The 15,867-nt window shown below is 30.6% G+C and overlaps 1 protein-coding gene and 1 long non-coding RNA gene across 7 annotated transcripts in view; one reads left to right on the top strand and one right to left on the bottom strand.

Moving 5' to 3' along the window:
* The window catches only part of LOC127711796 (MYCBP-associated protein-like), a 50,059-nt gene that overhangs the window by 4,096 nt on the left and 30,096 nt on the right, over positions 1–15,867 (top strand). For 2 of the 4 annotated variants that reach the window (XM_052217955.1, XM_052217944.1), the window contains exons 1-2: positions 8,378–8,485; positions 8,920–9,095. The exons of 1 other annotated variant lie outside the window; for it this stretch is intronic. In XM_052217955.1, coding sequence (XP_052073915.1) covers positions 8,933–9,095 — 163 coding nt within the window. In that variant the 5' untranslated portion in view covers positions 8,378–8,485; positions 8,920–8,932. Of the gene's footprint in view, positions 1–8,376; positions 8,486–8,919; positions 9,096–15,867 lie in introns of those variants that run through there. One more of the 4 variants, XM_052217934.1, reaches the window with a different exon arrangement.
* LOC127712796 (uncharacterized) overlaps positions 1–15,867 on the bottom strand; it is a 32,574-nt gene that overhangs the window by 8,414 nt on the left and 8,293 nt on the right. For 2 of the 3 annotated variants that reach the window (XR_007987319.1, XR_007987320.1), the window contains exons 2-3: positions 7,541–7,578; positions 2,845–3,050 (exon numbers count right to left, since the gene is read on the bottom strand). This is a non-coding gene — a long non-coding RNA (uncharacterized LOC127712796). The remainder of the gene's footprint in view (positions 1–2,844; positions 3,051–7,540; positions 7,579–15,867) is intronic. The other variant, XR_007987321.1, reaches the window with a different exon arrangement.

Genomic DNA, 15,867 nt, shown 5'->3' with positions numbered 1-15,867 from the left:
TGAACTAGATTTCCAGATCCCTGTTCTTATCTTCATATTTAAGCATTACATCAGTCAAATCATGCAGTAACTGCAAACATTTGTACCATGCCTAAGGCCTTCAAAAATCCTAGTCCTTGAAGGACTTAGGCATATGCATAGCTAGTAATATACGTCCTTGATCCCTTGCTGTTACCCAAAACAAGGTTGATTTTCATCTCGCGCAAAAGTGACTAAAGCCCTCAAAATCATAGCTGAAACCCTGAATATGAGGCAACTGTTACCTGTGAAAGTTTATGATACTTTTTGGTAAACAAATACACTAATTTGTGATGCTTTATAACATGGCAGTCTCTGGTCTCAGTATTAAAGACAAGAAGACTAATTTAGCGCCAAGAAGCAACAAGAAAACAAATTTAGCTTCAATTAGAAATCTAACTATTAATTATTTCAAATGAATAAATATAGAAACATGCATTAAAGTGATTTTTAAATATACTTGTAATAAAGTGATTTTCAATATTTCATTACACTGATACACAGCTGTGTACTGATAAAAGAAGATAAACATTTGTTCAAGAAAATAGGAAATGTTGAGGTTTTTTCATTATATATAATCAAGGAAATGTATAAGATAATATATTTTCTGGTTTCATCATAGTGTATATAATATAAATGAATCAAGATTTATGTGGAGTTGGCACGTTTGAATATCTTCTTAAAAGTTTCAAACCAAATCAAACCAAAAAAGGTAAAATAGATACACAGTGGTATACATCAATATTGATCATCAAATAATCAAATGTAATTCATTGATTTTTTTATTAATCTCTTTGTTTTCGAAGTAACTAAACTTTCTTTTCGCTTAATTTATCTTCTGTCACTATATGTTTCTTCTTGTTGCTTCTTGTCACAGGCAGCTGCTGTCATGATGGTAATGTACATTTGTAAACATGTATAAACATAAAAAAAAGTTAAGGATATTTGATACACTAGTGTATTGATTTTTTAGTGTTTTTTTAGGACATTGTAATTGTTCTCATAATATTATACTTTTTAAGTAATCAGTTATGCAAATTTACTTTAAATCATTTGCTCCTCACATACAAATCTGCTCCTTTATGATGTTTGAGGAAAAATCCTGAGAAGAACAGAAAACCTTTCTCCCATTTTCACACAAGATCATGCGACAGGAAAATAATAGTCCCTATGTTGTTGATGTTTATTTTAAGGAATAGTCGTATAGACCCAAATGGACCATTTATGCTCCCTTCAGGAGCATGTAACAACACATGATACCTGTTGTTAGTGGATGGAAGTAACAAGATCTGTCTGAGATGAAGTATAGACCATGAAGAGAACACTACTTTTTATGGTTATGCATTTTATGTCTAAATATCAGTTTATTTAGAATCCATGACATCTCACCTATTGCAAAATTGCTCCAGACTAACTCACCCACTCATTATAACAAACATGTACCACAAATGAAAAAAGTTTAATCCTGCTGAATATAGGCATGCTAAATTGCTGTATCAAGACCTTCCAACTCGCCCTACTATAAATGAAAACAAGTCATATTCCCCTGAATTTAGACCAACCAACTCCCTCCACTAATGAAAAGGAGTTTAATTCCACTGAATAGAAACCTGCCAACTTGCACCACTAACTGATAAAAACCTTAGGAAGGCAGCTTATTATTATGTTAAGTTGGGATGTTAGTTTAGATTAAACCCCTTTTTATAAGTGGGTCGCGTTGGCAGATCTTTATTCAGCAGGATATGACTCCTTTTCATTGATGGTGCAAGTTGGCATGCCTAAATTCAGCGAAATTTGACTCCTTTTCATGAGCGGGAGAGCTGATAAAATGGGGTGGATTGGGTAGTGGGGCGATTTGTCATGCTTTTGTTTATTTACACAACCAATCACTTGATTGATACACCAATCAAGCAAAGAATCACTATTGCATTTTAACTATAATATGAAACATGTGTCCAACATTTTTTATATGAAAAAGTTGGGTCGGTCGGTTGGAAAAAAAAGAAGAAAAAAAAATATCTTACAAGACATAAATATGTAGAAAATAAATATATATTTCAGCTTACTAACGATATTTTTGGTATGCTATTTTGTCATCATTTCTTAAATTTTTGCTCCAAATATTACTGCTGAGCTGTTTTAAACATAGATCAACATAGTAATGATACAATGCATGCATCATAAAAAGGGGGGTAACATTATATCCACGGAAACGTTATGTCCATGGACAAACAGGAAAATAAATGGCCATTTCATGAACGAGAAATAAAAGCTACAAATTGCTTTGTATTAATTTTCAGGATAAATGCTGAGTAATTAATGAGCTTCAAGCATGAAAACATGTGAAATGAAAATTGCAAACATGTCGCATGAAAATAACACTTTGCCATCCGTGTCAAAAACGAAGTATATATATGGAAGTTTTTAATGACCTTGACTGGCTATACAGCCCTTGCACGGTCGGTCAATAAAAACAAAAACGAAGTAGACTTGTCAACCGGAATATATACATGCCTTATGTTAAGAATATTTGGTTCATCATATGTCCACTCTCCTTGGCCTTATTTTCATTGCATGGACTGCACAGTTTTTTTTCAAGATGTGAGTTTCTCACTTATAATTAGTAATAGGGTTATAGTATTTGGTATATTGGATCACTGCAAGGTCTACATGTCTGTCAGACAGATCACCTGACCTTGACTTCATTTCGTGGATCACTGGTCAAGGTTAAAGCTACATGATTAGGTCCGTTCTCAGAAATTATAAGTAATAATTCAACTATGTTTGGTGTATTGATTGATTGTAAGGTGTTCTTTTTAAGCTCACCTGGCCCTAAATATGAGCTTTTGCCATCACTTGGTGGTTGTCGTTGTCCATCGGTGTTGTCCGCCGTCTGTTGACTTTAACTAAGATCTTCTCCTCTGAAACTGCTTTGCCAAATTTTCCCAAACTTGGCCACAACCATTATTAGGGTATCTTCTTTCAAAAATTTGTCTGATGACCCTGCCTGACAATCAAGATGGCCGACATAGCTAAAAATAGAACATAGGAGTCAAATTAGAATTTTTACCCCAATTTCACGGTCCACTGAACATAGAAAATGATAGTGCGAGTGGGGCATCCGTGTAATATGGACACATTCTTGTTTTTTCTGGGGTTTTTTTTATCAGAGAAGAGAATCCAGGACCTTCAAAGGATGAGGCAGGTGGTACACAACAAAATATTGGGGGAAGGGGGGATGTGGTATGGGCAGGAGCAACTCCAACAACATTATTTTGGGGATTTGGACAGGAGTGACCCAACAAAACTATTAAGGGGGGTGGGGTGTGGGAGAGTAAAAGTTGACTGTAAAACATCAGAAAAAATTACTAATAACTCAACTCTTTGCCATGGGGGGTTGACAGGAACTCTTACAACCCAAAAGGCCCAAAACATCTATTATAAAAATAAGAAGGTATGGTATGAATGCCAATGGGCATTTCATTGAAATAACAGGTTTCTTCATTGTTTTTTGTCTTCTTTATCTTATATGAGTATTGTTATGATCTTGTGACCTAAAGATGACAATCTCAAGTTTCATAAAAATGATTGTTTCCAGCATCCTAGGGTCTAGGGAGAATGATTGTAAAATGAGTAATTATAGATAACATAAAAATTAAGTTAGAGTTGACATATTTTTTTAAACTAAAGTACAATCCTATCTCCCATAACCTAGACAATTGCAAGAAAATCTTTTGTTTTGTTTTTCATGTTATGGCCCGAGAGTAGATATTGAGCCAATTCTCTGTAAATAATTTGAAATGCCAGTTTCAGATCTTTCATAAGCTTCATTATGATTGACCTGCTTTTGAAAGAACATTTAGTACATGTTGTATATGTATGCACACTTTGTCAATTGACCAGAACACTTATCTATTGGAGGAGAATATTTCATGAATAAAGATAAGCTCTTTGTTTATGGTTATGAGGGTAATTAATTGTCATAGGTGTAAACCAGAAATTTTATGAATATTGATCATAAGACATAAGATCATACATTTATAATAGACATTAAATTACAGTCTTTATCTTTACTTCTTATCCAGGTATAATCTACAATTAAACTTTCAATCAAGTGTTCTTAAGATGGAAATACATGTAGTTTTAACATAAAATTTGCTTGCTTAAGTTCAACTAAATTATGACTTGTATTGATGAAAGATATGTAATGTCCTGGACAAGATTTTTCTCAATATTTATGAACTGTGATAAGAAGGGGATAAGTGGAGAATTTGATTATATTACTAATTTTTGAAGTATTGGAGATATGGAATATTTTATTTAAGATATTTTTAATAACAATAAGATCTGCTTTATTACTATAGAACTTAGAAATAAGCTGAAATTAAAGTGTCAAGTATAGAAACTTGCGCAAGGATTTGAATTATCTTGAAGTGAAAATTCTCGTAAAGATTTAGAAATAATGATTTGAAATGATGTCTTGTTTATAAACATAGAAGTATTGCTAACATTGTTTACATAGATGTCAACTGTAGAATCAATTGTATCTTTACAATTAGCACTCAGCACACACTGGACAACATTATAGTTATAATTGAATAGCTTATTGCATTCATTTTTTATGTGTTTGGATTTAACATGTACTGAGAATGAAGGCTGTGTCCCGATCTAAATCAAAGTACATAATTGGAAAAGAAAAAGAAATAAAATCAGGATTAAGTGTACCTCACAGTTCAGGCAATAGGGATATGAAGCTCAATTCTAAAGAACCTTTACCAGCTTTGATAAAACTAAGAGGTTCTGTACATACATTGAGAATGATATCTAGATTAAATAAGTCCAGTAAGTAACATCTTATTTATACATGTTTGTATATGTATGATTGATTGATTGTTGGTGTTTAACACTACTTTTAGCACTCTTGGCTATTTAATGGTGGCCAGTTGTTATTGGAGGAAGTCTATTAAAGTGACCTTTGGGCAGGAAAATTAGCAAAAATTAAATTAAGAAATTAAGATCAGAGTCAAACACACCTTGCCATGAGCAATGTTCCAACTCACAACCTGAGTATTGACAGGCTAGCTACTGAAAATTATAGCACCACAGGCTAGAAATATAGGACCATGCTCTGAAATGGTAGGACCACATGTCAGAAGTGCTTAAAAGGCCTGGGGAGAACACTGTAGTGATCAAATTTATATATATTTTACCCAAGCCTTCAAATATTTCGTCTTTAAAAATATATGTGAGTTTAGGAAACATGTGTTTAACTTTAAATGTTTGTAATATCTGTAACAAAAGCATTGTTTTCTCAGCCAACATTCAGTGATGTTCTTTTTCAGCATTTCTTCCACATTATTTACTTGATTAAAATTTCTAAAAAAAAATATTTGTCATTAACATATTGATAAATTAATTAAAATTTATATTGCCTTTGATTTTCTCTTTTGAAGTGTTTCATATCTGGTCATCTAGGGACTTTTTGAGCTTATGCTACACTGTACACAATATAGGTGTCACTCATTGTTGAAGGCTGTGCGGTGACTTGTAAATTTTTATCCTTGTCCTTTGGCCTTTGACAGATAGTTGTCTCATTGGCAATAATACCACCTTATTGACTTTGTAATATTTGAATTACCATAACCAAACCTTTTGAAAGGTTAAAACACATGTACAGCTTCAAAACCAGATGTAAGACATGCAACTTTTTAAAAATCATTTGTAACATATGCTGCTGTCAATTTTAGTAAGTTCTTTGGCAAGTTGAACCAGTTAAACAATTTTATCACTGTAAAAAGGAATAACTCATATTATAGCAACAATGGAAATTTTCAGGAATAAAGTTGAGATGAATTTGGTACTTTATAATAGTTATTACATTAGCAAGCATGTATGTCTTTCAGATAAGTCAGATAAGTAAATAATTTTTCATTTAGATCTTTCATGTTATGAGTTGGAAGACCTTATTTTGTGTTTATAATGTAATATTGAAGTATACTGTGGATTCATTTATTTTTGTGGGTACCAATTTTCCTGGATAGAGGAAAAATAGTACATGTATTTCATGGATGTGTTTGATTTATACTTCACTGAACATAAATTTGTGGTTTCCCTATACTCACGATATCAATGATAATTGATAGCCCAGGAATAATAACTAATCCACAGTAAACAAAAACTGACAAAATTCGTTTATACTTTGCCTAAATGTAGTGTACATCGAGCTATTTTCAAAAATACATCGTTAAAATTATGGGTCACTGAGCTTGCTTAGTGGTTGTGAAAAATTAGTAGAAGTAGCAAGCGTTGAACTTCAGGCTATGATGATACTGCAAATCAACATAGTTTTATTCTATTTTATAAAATATTTTGTTGGTCCAAATATAATAAAAAAGTTATATTTTTTTATTAATAAGTTTATTTTGTTCAGAAACCAGAACAAAGCCTTTAAAAAAAGTAGACATTAGACGTGGCTTGATATTGTATTTGAAATGTTAAACCATTAAAATTAATTTAAAAGGGAGAAATGTCAGATGCTGGGGAAAAATCAGATAATTTCATTGAGCCTAGTTTAAAATGAGATCATATGGGAAATACTTGGAAACAGGCTCTTGAAACTTCGTCTTAAAATTATTTCATTTTGTGTATTGAGGTTGGTATAATGATTCTTCTTAAAGCTGAAAAATTGGGTGGCTGCTTATACCAAAAATAGTTTCAAAAAGATCTGTGAGGAATGAATATATGTACTGCAGGTACATTGATCTGTAACCAAAGAACAGTTCAGGTACTATGAATACTATTTTAACTGTACTACACCTACTATGATTAGTATAGTTTATTATGATTACTATTTTGACTACTACAGCTACTATGATTACTATTTTGAATACTACAGCTACATTGTACTATGAATACTATTTTAATTAACCTTAAAACATAAACCAGGTTTGTGTTCATAAGATGATCTGTTCTTTGGTTATAGATTAGTGTACCTGAAGTTTCAGCATGTACTTTGACTTCGCACTTACATGTAACATATAATTGTGAGATGAAATTTAAAGAATATGGTCAACCAATGTCATATTTGTCAACATCCGTCATATGCTTTCATTGAGTATGAAAACAACACATGCCATATGAAAGTGACCCAAGATTATAGAATTATTAGCTCCATTAACCTAATTAACAGTTTTTTTCCCATTGATCTTGTACTATGTGCACACAATTATGCTTTTTAACAAATCACAAATTTTATTCAAAATTGAATGTTGTGTTTTGAAAATTTATATGAAATGAAATCAAGTGACCATCACATTTTTAGATAGAAGTGCTGTATATTGAATGTTACTTTGAAATACATAAAAAGGCAATGGTCATATCCCATCATTTACAATATTAAGTATTCAGAATTTTTATATATATCATAAATAATTATATTATTTTCAGTTTTTTTTTTTTTAAATTTCTGCAAAAACGAGGAAATATATGTTTAAGATTATTATAATAAAATTTTATTTATTACCTTTATCTCTACATGGAATCAGCAGTACCCTTTACCATCTGAAAATTAAATTTCTCTCATTAAAACCAGAGTAGTGTTCATGAAACGCTTGTGATATATCAGACAAATATTGACATATTTAATTGCTTTTCACCACTTTATTTAGGGGTATCAGAAAGGTAACTTTTCATTAACTATTGAATATAGAAATTTTGGAGAATTTTTTCTTATCGAATTCCATGCTGAAATTTACACATCTGAATTGTATATTTATGGAATTTTTGTAAAAATTAATTAACTTATCCCTTAGAAGTATTTTTTCTGTACCATGAACATTTTTCTTTTTTGGTTCTTTTTCAAAACAATATTTGTTTAAAAGATAAAGTTTTGTAATTGAGCACCAATCAAGGTTTGTGTAAATGGACATTAACAAAGAAACAGATAAAAGGTAGCACAATTAACTAGTGTAAACTTTGTGAAATCTAATGGAACATTGTTTATTCTTTTATTTATTTCAATTCACAAAATTTCACTTATAATAGGAGTCATTATAGGGAAATCTAACGGGTTAGAAATAGCCATATCAAATAATAATAGGAGTCATTATAGGGAAATCTAACGGGTTAGAAATAGCCATATCAAATATCTGATTGTAGCGTAACAAGAAAAGGTATTTTTATTTGGTCAGAAAAAATAACAAATATTTGGACAGAACCTTCATTAGTTATAGTATTTTAGTTCAATACAATATTGTGTTTACTCATGTATGTGAACTGAATGGTGTATTATTTTGCATGGTTGTCACTTATTCCTTTGAAATTCTTTGAAGGAAACATTGTTTATACACCAAATAGAAACCACTATTTAGTTTTGAATTTTTTGGGGCCTAAATTCTGAAAGCATTTCCTGCAGTTTGTTTACATGTTAAGTTTGGCTATCGGATTTTCTATTGTTTTCTTACATAAGGTAGGTTTTGAGATATTCTGAAGTAGGTACAATTCATGTATGATGATAATATTTAGAAAAAAACAATTAAACATTATGCACAGAAAGTTAACATCACACTTTCTTCAAGACATTATTCAATTAATATATATATATGTAATTGCAAAAAAAATGTCTGATTTGTAAAAGAGAAAAAAATCTTATGTATAAGAGTAACATTAAGTAATTGGTAAAAATAGTTCTATTTTATAAAGTTATAGAAAGTTTTTTTTTATAATATTTTAGTAACATACGAGGTGTGTCATTTATTAAAGATTTTGTGGATCTATAAAGTTTCAAATGTTGATACCATTTTTGATAAATAGGAATTTAGAAAGTAATTTATGTGACAATAACTTGTCATAAAGATGATAGAAACATTTTGTACATTAATTAAATAAAGCAATCGTCCACAGCTGATGATCAGAGATGGCTGGGATAGGAAGAGCTACTTTATTACTTAAAAAGGCTTTTGTGGCTAATTCAGGAGGGGGAGATTCATCAAAAAGGAATAATGGAAGTTCAGATGACAGTGGGAAAAAATCCAAATGGGGCGATACAAACAAAAGATTAGCAGCTTCTGTGTTGGTTGGTAAGGAAGTAGTGATACATTTTATGATGAAGTTTGAACAATACATATTTTAGCATTATGCAATTGACTTTGTATACAAAATCATAGATATTTAAATATTATCTTTAAGGGGAAAACATTGATAACATTTATAATAGGATTTGACTTGTAGGTATATTTTATAGACCCTCCTCCCCTAAAACTTGTATAAATTTTTTTAGAGAAATTTTATGGAAAGAGGTGTCACAACTTCTTGATTCATTTTAGCATATTTAAAGTACATTGCCAAAAGTCAGCTATTTTTTCCCAGGCTGCATAGGTATGTAAATCCAAGTTATTGTATGGGTAAGGTGAACATTGGGCAGAATAGTTTGTAAAGGAGCTTTTTTGTTTTGTAAAATCAGTTTCTCTTACACTTTGCAGCCAACCGCCTTCAAACTTTCTAGAATGTTTGGATATTCATTGAAGATGACCCTTCACTTTGTCAGTTTACCTTTGGGGAATTATTGCAGTTTTTCCAGATGATAAAACATAGTCTATTTTCAGCAGCATCCTCGATTGAAGATGCCCATTTGTGTAATCAGCTCCTCAAATTTCTTAAAATATCCCAAGACATTGTATTAATTCCTAATTTTTTGCACCACCTTTCATAACTAAGTGCTTTTAAAGATAAGATAACAAAGTATCATAAATAAATCAGAGTGTAATGGTTAAAATTTCATTGAAATCAAGTAAGAAAAAATGCAATCTAATTCAGATTAAATCTCCAGACTCTACACTTTTTATGCTTGGTCACTGTGCTTGCCAGTGAGGAGATTTAATTTTCATTTTACTATAAGAGATGAAAAAGTATTGTCTCCCTTATACCATATGGTCAGAGGATGTTTTAATTTTGATTGTTACTATGATGAGTTTAAATAGGATTGTCTCCCTTATACCATATGGTCAGAGGATGTTTTAATGATTTTGTAAAATATAGATGTTTTAAGTAAAAATATCTTTTAACAAGGTCATATTGTTGATATCTAAAGCAGCCCTTCCACAACAGCATTTCAAAAACTTATGTAAACAATGCCTATATTAATTAGCCCATTAACTAGTTTGTGAACTACAATTATACAGTTAGGATTCTACTTCGTCAACATTATCTCCCCATTACGCCACCTAATTTTTTAAAGCGTTGAAATGGAAGCCATTGTAGGGATGACGCGCTGTCAATTTAGCTCTTGAAAACCGATGAATTTATCCACATAGCTTCATTATAATTCTTACATGACAGTTGTATGTTAAAAGACAAATTTATCTACTGGCTGTTAAGCATCATTTAATGTAATTTTAGGCCTTTTCCACTTAAACAATTTTCTGATCGGTTGCCAAGGGGAATTTTCGAAAGTTAAAATAATATTAAAAAAAATCTAATTAAGTATTTCGTGGAAGGGCAGACTAGATATTTTCAGAGGTTGAAGACTTATAACCCTAAATACCACACACTAAAAATTAAATTTTTAAGATCCACTTGGAAAGTCTGTCGTCAAGTACTTTTACTAAAAATTTGTTATTCAAACACACCTACTCTGTTATTATGACTCATTAGAAAGGCATTTCACTTGACCCTTATATTTCATTTTTTAGAACTGTGAATTTTTAATGGTTTTGTATAAACCTGTATCCTAAATATATAAAAATAATAGGATTAGAAGCGAGATGATGTATCAAATATGTTTGCTTTATACATTTCAAGACAAAACAGTCAACTCAAACACGCCTGAACATGAAAAGGTGTACTCAACTTTCTCTTTTTGATGAGATAATTGCCCAGTTTTAGGATTTTTTCACAAAAAACTGTCGCCGAGGGCAGAGATGCAAATTAATGGTTATGAAGATCATTCATCTTTCTGTGGAATTTTTTATTGGTGGAATTTATGCTTATGCACAAAAAAGATCCACATGTTTTTGTACCTACCACAATCGAATGTTTTGTGAAAATTTGTCTTTAATTCAAAAGTTTACAAATATCTCGATGTTCCATTCTATAATTTAAGTAAAAATTTATATATAAGATACGAAAAATACTAAATTATGCACCCACATTTAACTTTTAAGCCCATAGAAACAGATGAAAACAATTCAAATATATACCAACTTGGCTTTTTTAACCTTCTCTAATAAAGAGTTCCATTTCTTTTGTTTAATTTCAACTGGATATTAACCTGTATAAATATGTTCCTACCAAATATCACCAGGGGGGGAAGACATGATTCAAACTCTGCTCATCACAGATTACCAGTATTGCTAAACATGAATAAACGGCTATGTGGTGTATACAACAATAGAAAAAATACCATTTAGAGGTTGAACTCTAGAAATTAGACCATGTTAAAGTCCATATGTTGATATCTAAAAGTTTATTTTTAAGTATCAAAGTCAACTTATAAAGGTTAGGTCATAGTTTTGCCAGGAATATGACATACCATATTTTAATCTTTATCTCTAAAAAAAAAAACACCCTGGAATATAAAAAAGACCGTTGATGAAATTCCTGACTTGGGATATGCTCATAAATACGTGATGGTTTCTAAGTACTGAACCCTCCCCTGGGTTCTCACTAAGAATATTTTACAGTGTGTACTCACCTTTTTAGACCCTAGCGAGTTCACCAGTGAAAAAAAAACAATATCTCCAACAAATTATTTTTTAAGTATCCATGACAAATAAGAACAAGGAAATAAATTTAAATTTAGATTAATTTTTAAACTTTTGCAGCAAATTGCTATGAAATTATGGAAAAAACTTACCCTTTTCTATTTATGATCCTTGACCGCACATGTAACTCCATTATTGACCACATATTGATATTGTATTCTTTATAATTTGTTTTATTCAAATGTAAGGCACGGTAAGGGGTATAAGTTTATAACAAAAATAAAGTAATTCTGTACCAGACAACTGCAAAAGTGTTCAATGTTTAAACGGATTGGATACAAGGAAAGTGTATTGATCAAATGTTTTCTGGTTTAAGTTATGTTTGAATGTTTAAGTGATGTGGCATTACCTGCACAAGAAAGTGCTTGTGAAAATCAAACAAGGGCTCTGATATTAAACAAACATTTATTTGATGTTAAACAAACGCAGTTAGGGTATCATTCATAATTAGCTTGTCAAATTTACATTGTAATATATCCTTTAAAGGTTAATTTCCTGGGATTTGAATGAAAGACTAAATTATGTCTACGGACAACAGAATCTTGACTTAGAAATTTCATTCTTCTGTCTTCTTTTGAAGACTTTGTGTATTTTTTTTGGTAAAGGTTGTTTTGGGAGATATTATTTTAAGAATTTATTTGTACATGTGAATGATAAATCATAGGAGAAACGGTAGAAAAAGTGGATGATATGACCATTATAGCAAAATAGATATTTAGCAGTGAAATGTTTTTATTCTGTTGTGAAGAACTATTTTAGGAAGTAATTAACTTGTATGTTACTTTTGTTAAACTGGGAAAAAAAACATTAACAATTTTTGGTGTTGTGAGAAACTTCAGATTTATTTTGATAAATTTGGAACATGGACCCTATTGCCAAAAGAAGAATGTCTGTACAAATAGGATCAGTGTCTAATCCTATATCTAGTGGGAGGAAACATAACTCTGCCCCTCCTTCAGCTTCCTCAAGGAGAGGTAGTGATAGGAAACATTCCACTGTCTCTATCATAGGAACTAATGGAACAAGACGTAAGATCATTTACAAAATTAATACATGTGTACACGGAAAAAAGTATGAAAATGCAGCTAAACCTCATTTATATCTTAGAAAAAGAAATCAGATATAAATAACAAATATTTAATGCAAAGGCAACATTCATTAACATGATTTTCTAATAATGTTATCGGATCAAATTTTGTAAAATTTTTGGGTTAAATGTCATTTTCTTATAATTGTTTTTAATTTCTGGTAAAAATAGGTTTCACTGTATGATTTTTGCACTATTTTGTGCAAAGTTCTAAAGAAGATATATCAATATATATAGAAGGAACAGTACGATTTTGTTCTGCCTTTTATCTTTATTGCCTTGCCAACAGTTATATAACTGTCTCCACATTAGCAGATTCAAAGTGATCATATTTTTTAATAGAAACATTTTCTCAAAGTTAGGCTTAGTCTTTCTTTATGCTCAAAATTAAGGAGGGATCCAGGAAACTTTGAATGGAAGTTTCTTTGGAATTCAATCCTGATTTTCACGTTTTTTTTTTAACAGATTATGTCACCAAAAAAGCTTTAATTGACCTTAGAATTAAAGCTAAATCATAAAATCGTGCCGAAGCGCAGGCAGTGTTATAACTTCCTAAGTATGATATCATTCCATATTTTAGCCTGATTATGTTTAATGCATTTTAAAAGTAACATTCCCACTGGAAATCATTTGCAACATTTTTTGATTGTCATATGGCAATGTCTGAAACTTTATTTCTGGTTAATTTACCACTGGACATAAAAAATAAATCAATTCTTGTATTGCCATAACATTTTTCAGTTGTTACATAATTTAATATAATTATAGATACATTTAGTTTGTTTTCTCTCATCAAAACAAGGCATTTTATTTTATTATGCAAAGAGTTACTCCCCTTATTTCTGTTTACCCTTTGAATTATGTTGTCATGAGCATTTGTGTATTCTGAACAAACAACATCAGAATATAAAAAGAATAATTATTCATCCTGCTGGTTTGAAATTATATTCAACCATTCATGTAATTTATCATATTTTTAAAGGTAATGAGAATTTAATATCTTATTAAATTACATATTTCTATACTCCAGTGTTGCTATGAGTTCAACATTACAAATTTGAATTTATTAGAAAATACAAAAGGTATAAAGAAAAAGTAGTATGAGCTTAATAATTTAAGTTTCATGACAGGAAAGGAGAAAAATATTATTCTAATTTGAATTAATTTGAGCTTGTACAAACTTGTGCTTTTATTAGGGCATTCTGTACAAATGACCTAAAAAGAGATTATGCATTTACATCAGTTTTCAGAGGCTGGAGATTTCACAGGGGAGAAAAAAATGCAATGACTCAAATATCATCACATAATGTCTCTTTCAAAAATGATGTAAATAAAGTTTATTTCTGTTTTATGATAGATTTGTCAGTTTGATTAGTATTTTTACAGTCTGTGTTATACAAATTAGCAAGTTCAGGGAAATTGGCATATTTAGTCCAAACAAATGAAAGTGTATACAATGTATAAGAAAATATTATAAAAGATGTAGTCTTAATAGATGCATGGTGATACTTATTGTGTCTTAAAGTATAAAAATATCCTAAGAACTACACAGTTATTCTGAATAAAGTCATAGAAGCAACCACTAAAACAGTGTTAATAATCTGTTCTGACCTTTTATTTAGTATAAATGCCATTTGAACCAAAAGATCCCTTATAATTTTTTGTTTTCAAGTGTTTTGAATTACCAGATAAAAGAAGACGGAAATGAATATTTAACCAAGCTACTACATAACCTATTTGCAGGCATGTGCTATATTGATCCTTGAGAAGTATTTTGATCTATCTTATTGTCTGTCAATGAACATGTAGTGGTTCTTAAAATATCCAAGTGACTATCAAGTTCGTGATCTCTATGGATGTGTATGGACCCATCTCTGTGCTTGTGTAACAACAATTCAATATATCTACCGTTTGAATAACTTTGTATGGTATATACTTAAAAATAAATGAGATAAAGATTGAATTGCTGAGTCCAGGTGTTTAATTAACATTACTATAGGTGATTAATGTATCTTTTATAATTGTAATAACTTTAAATTGAATCATTTTTCATGTGCTAATAAATTTAATTTTATCTACATTGACCATTAATAAAAACAATTCTCATATTTGATATAGCTGCATGATTACTTCTGAAAAAATAATTCCCATTTTTGGTGAATATGATTACATAACTAATTAAAGTTGTCTTACCCTTTTTACAGATACAAAATATTTAGAGGGAGAATTTCTCCATTCTACATACAAATTTAACAGTGACTGACCGCTGTTCTCTTTTGTACCTTGATATATTTATATAATATTCGCTAAGCATGAAGCATTTTAAATAGGAGTAAGAGCAAAGACTAGTCAACTCTCGAGTCTGAATGATGTCTAGGTAGGGTGACATGTCCTTTTATGACCTGTTACCTAGTGGACTAGCAGTTTAATATCCCGTATAAGTCTATAGTGCAAGACAAGGTGGATATTCAATTTACATTAACATGATCTTGTCCTGATATGCATGTAATATTTGCCACTGGAAGTTGAACACCAATACATCCATCCTATTGCTAATTCCCCTTTCATTGATTTTAGTTTGAAAAAAATATTTTTCAAACAGAATTTTTAGGAAATCATGTAGAACAAGTGGTTCTAAACCACATGCAAAATGCACAAGATCTAAAAAATGGATATACATTGCATTCAGAACTCCTCCAAATCTCATACTCCCTTTTTTCGTATCTTACCACATGTTTATATGTTTGTAAATCCTTTTTACACTTCTTGTAAGGATATCTTCATCAAATTTTAGTCCCCTTCCGACGAAGTCGAAGGGGACTTTAGGTTTGCACTCTGTCTGTCTGTCCATCTGTCAGTCCGGCAAATCAGTTTTCCACACTTTTTTTCTTCATGCTTGAAGATATTGATTTGATATTTGGTATATTGTTTTTTCATGACAAGTTACAGATTAAGTTCCAATTTTGTTCCGGTCTGATGATTTTGTGCAGAGTTATGGTCCTT

This window comes from Mytilus californianus, unplaced genomic scaffold (genome assembly GCF_021869535.1).
Source record: "Mytilus californianus isolate M0D057914Y unplaced genomic scaffold, xbMytCali1.0.p SCAF_1, whole genome shotgun sequence".
NCBI classification, from domain to species: Eukaryota; Metazoa; Mollusca; class Bivalvia; order Mytilida; family Mytilidae; genus Mytilus; species Mytilus californianus.
Note: the sequence above shows the minus strand (reverse complement) of the source record. Positions and strands in the feature narration are given on the sequence as shown.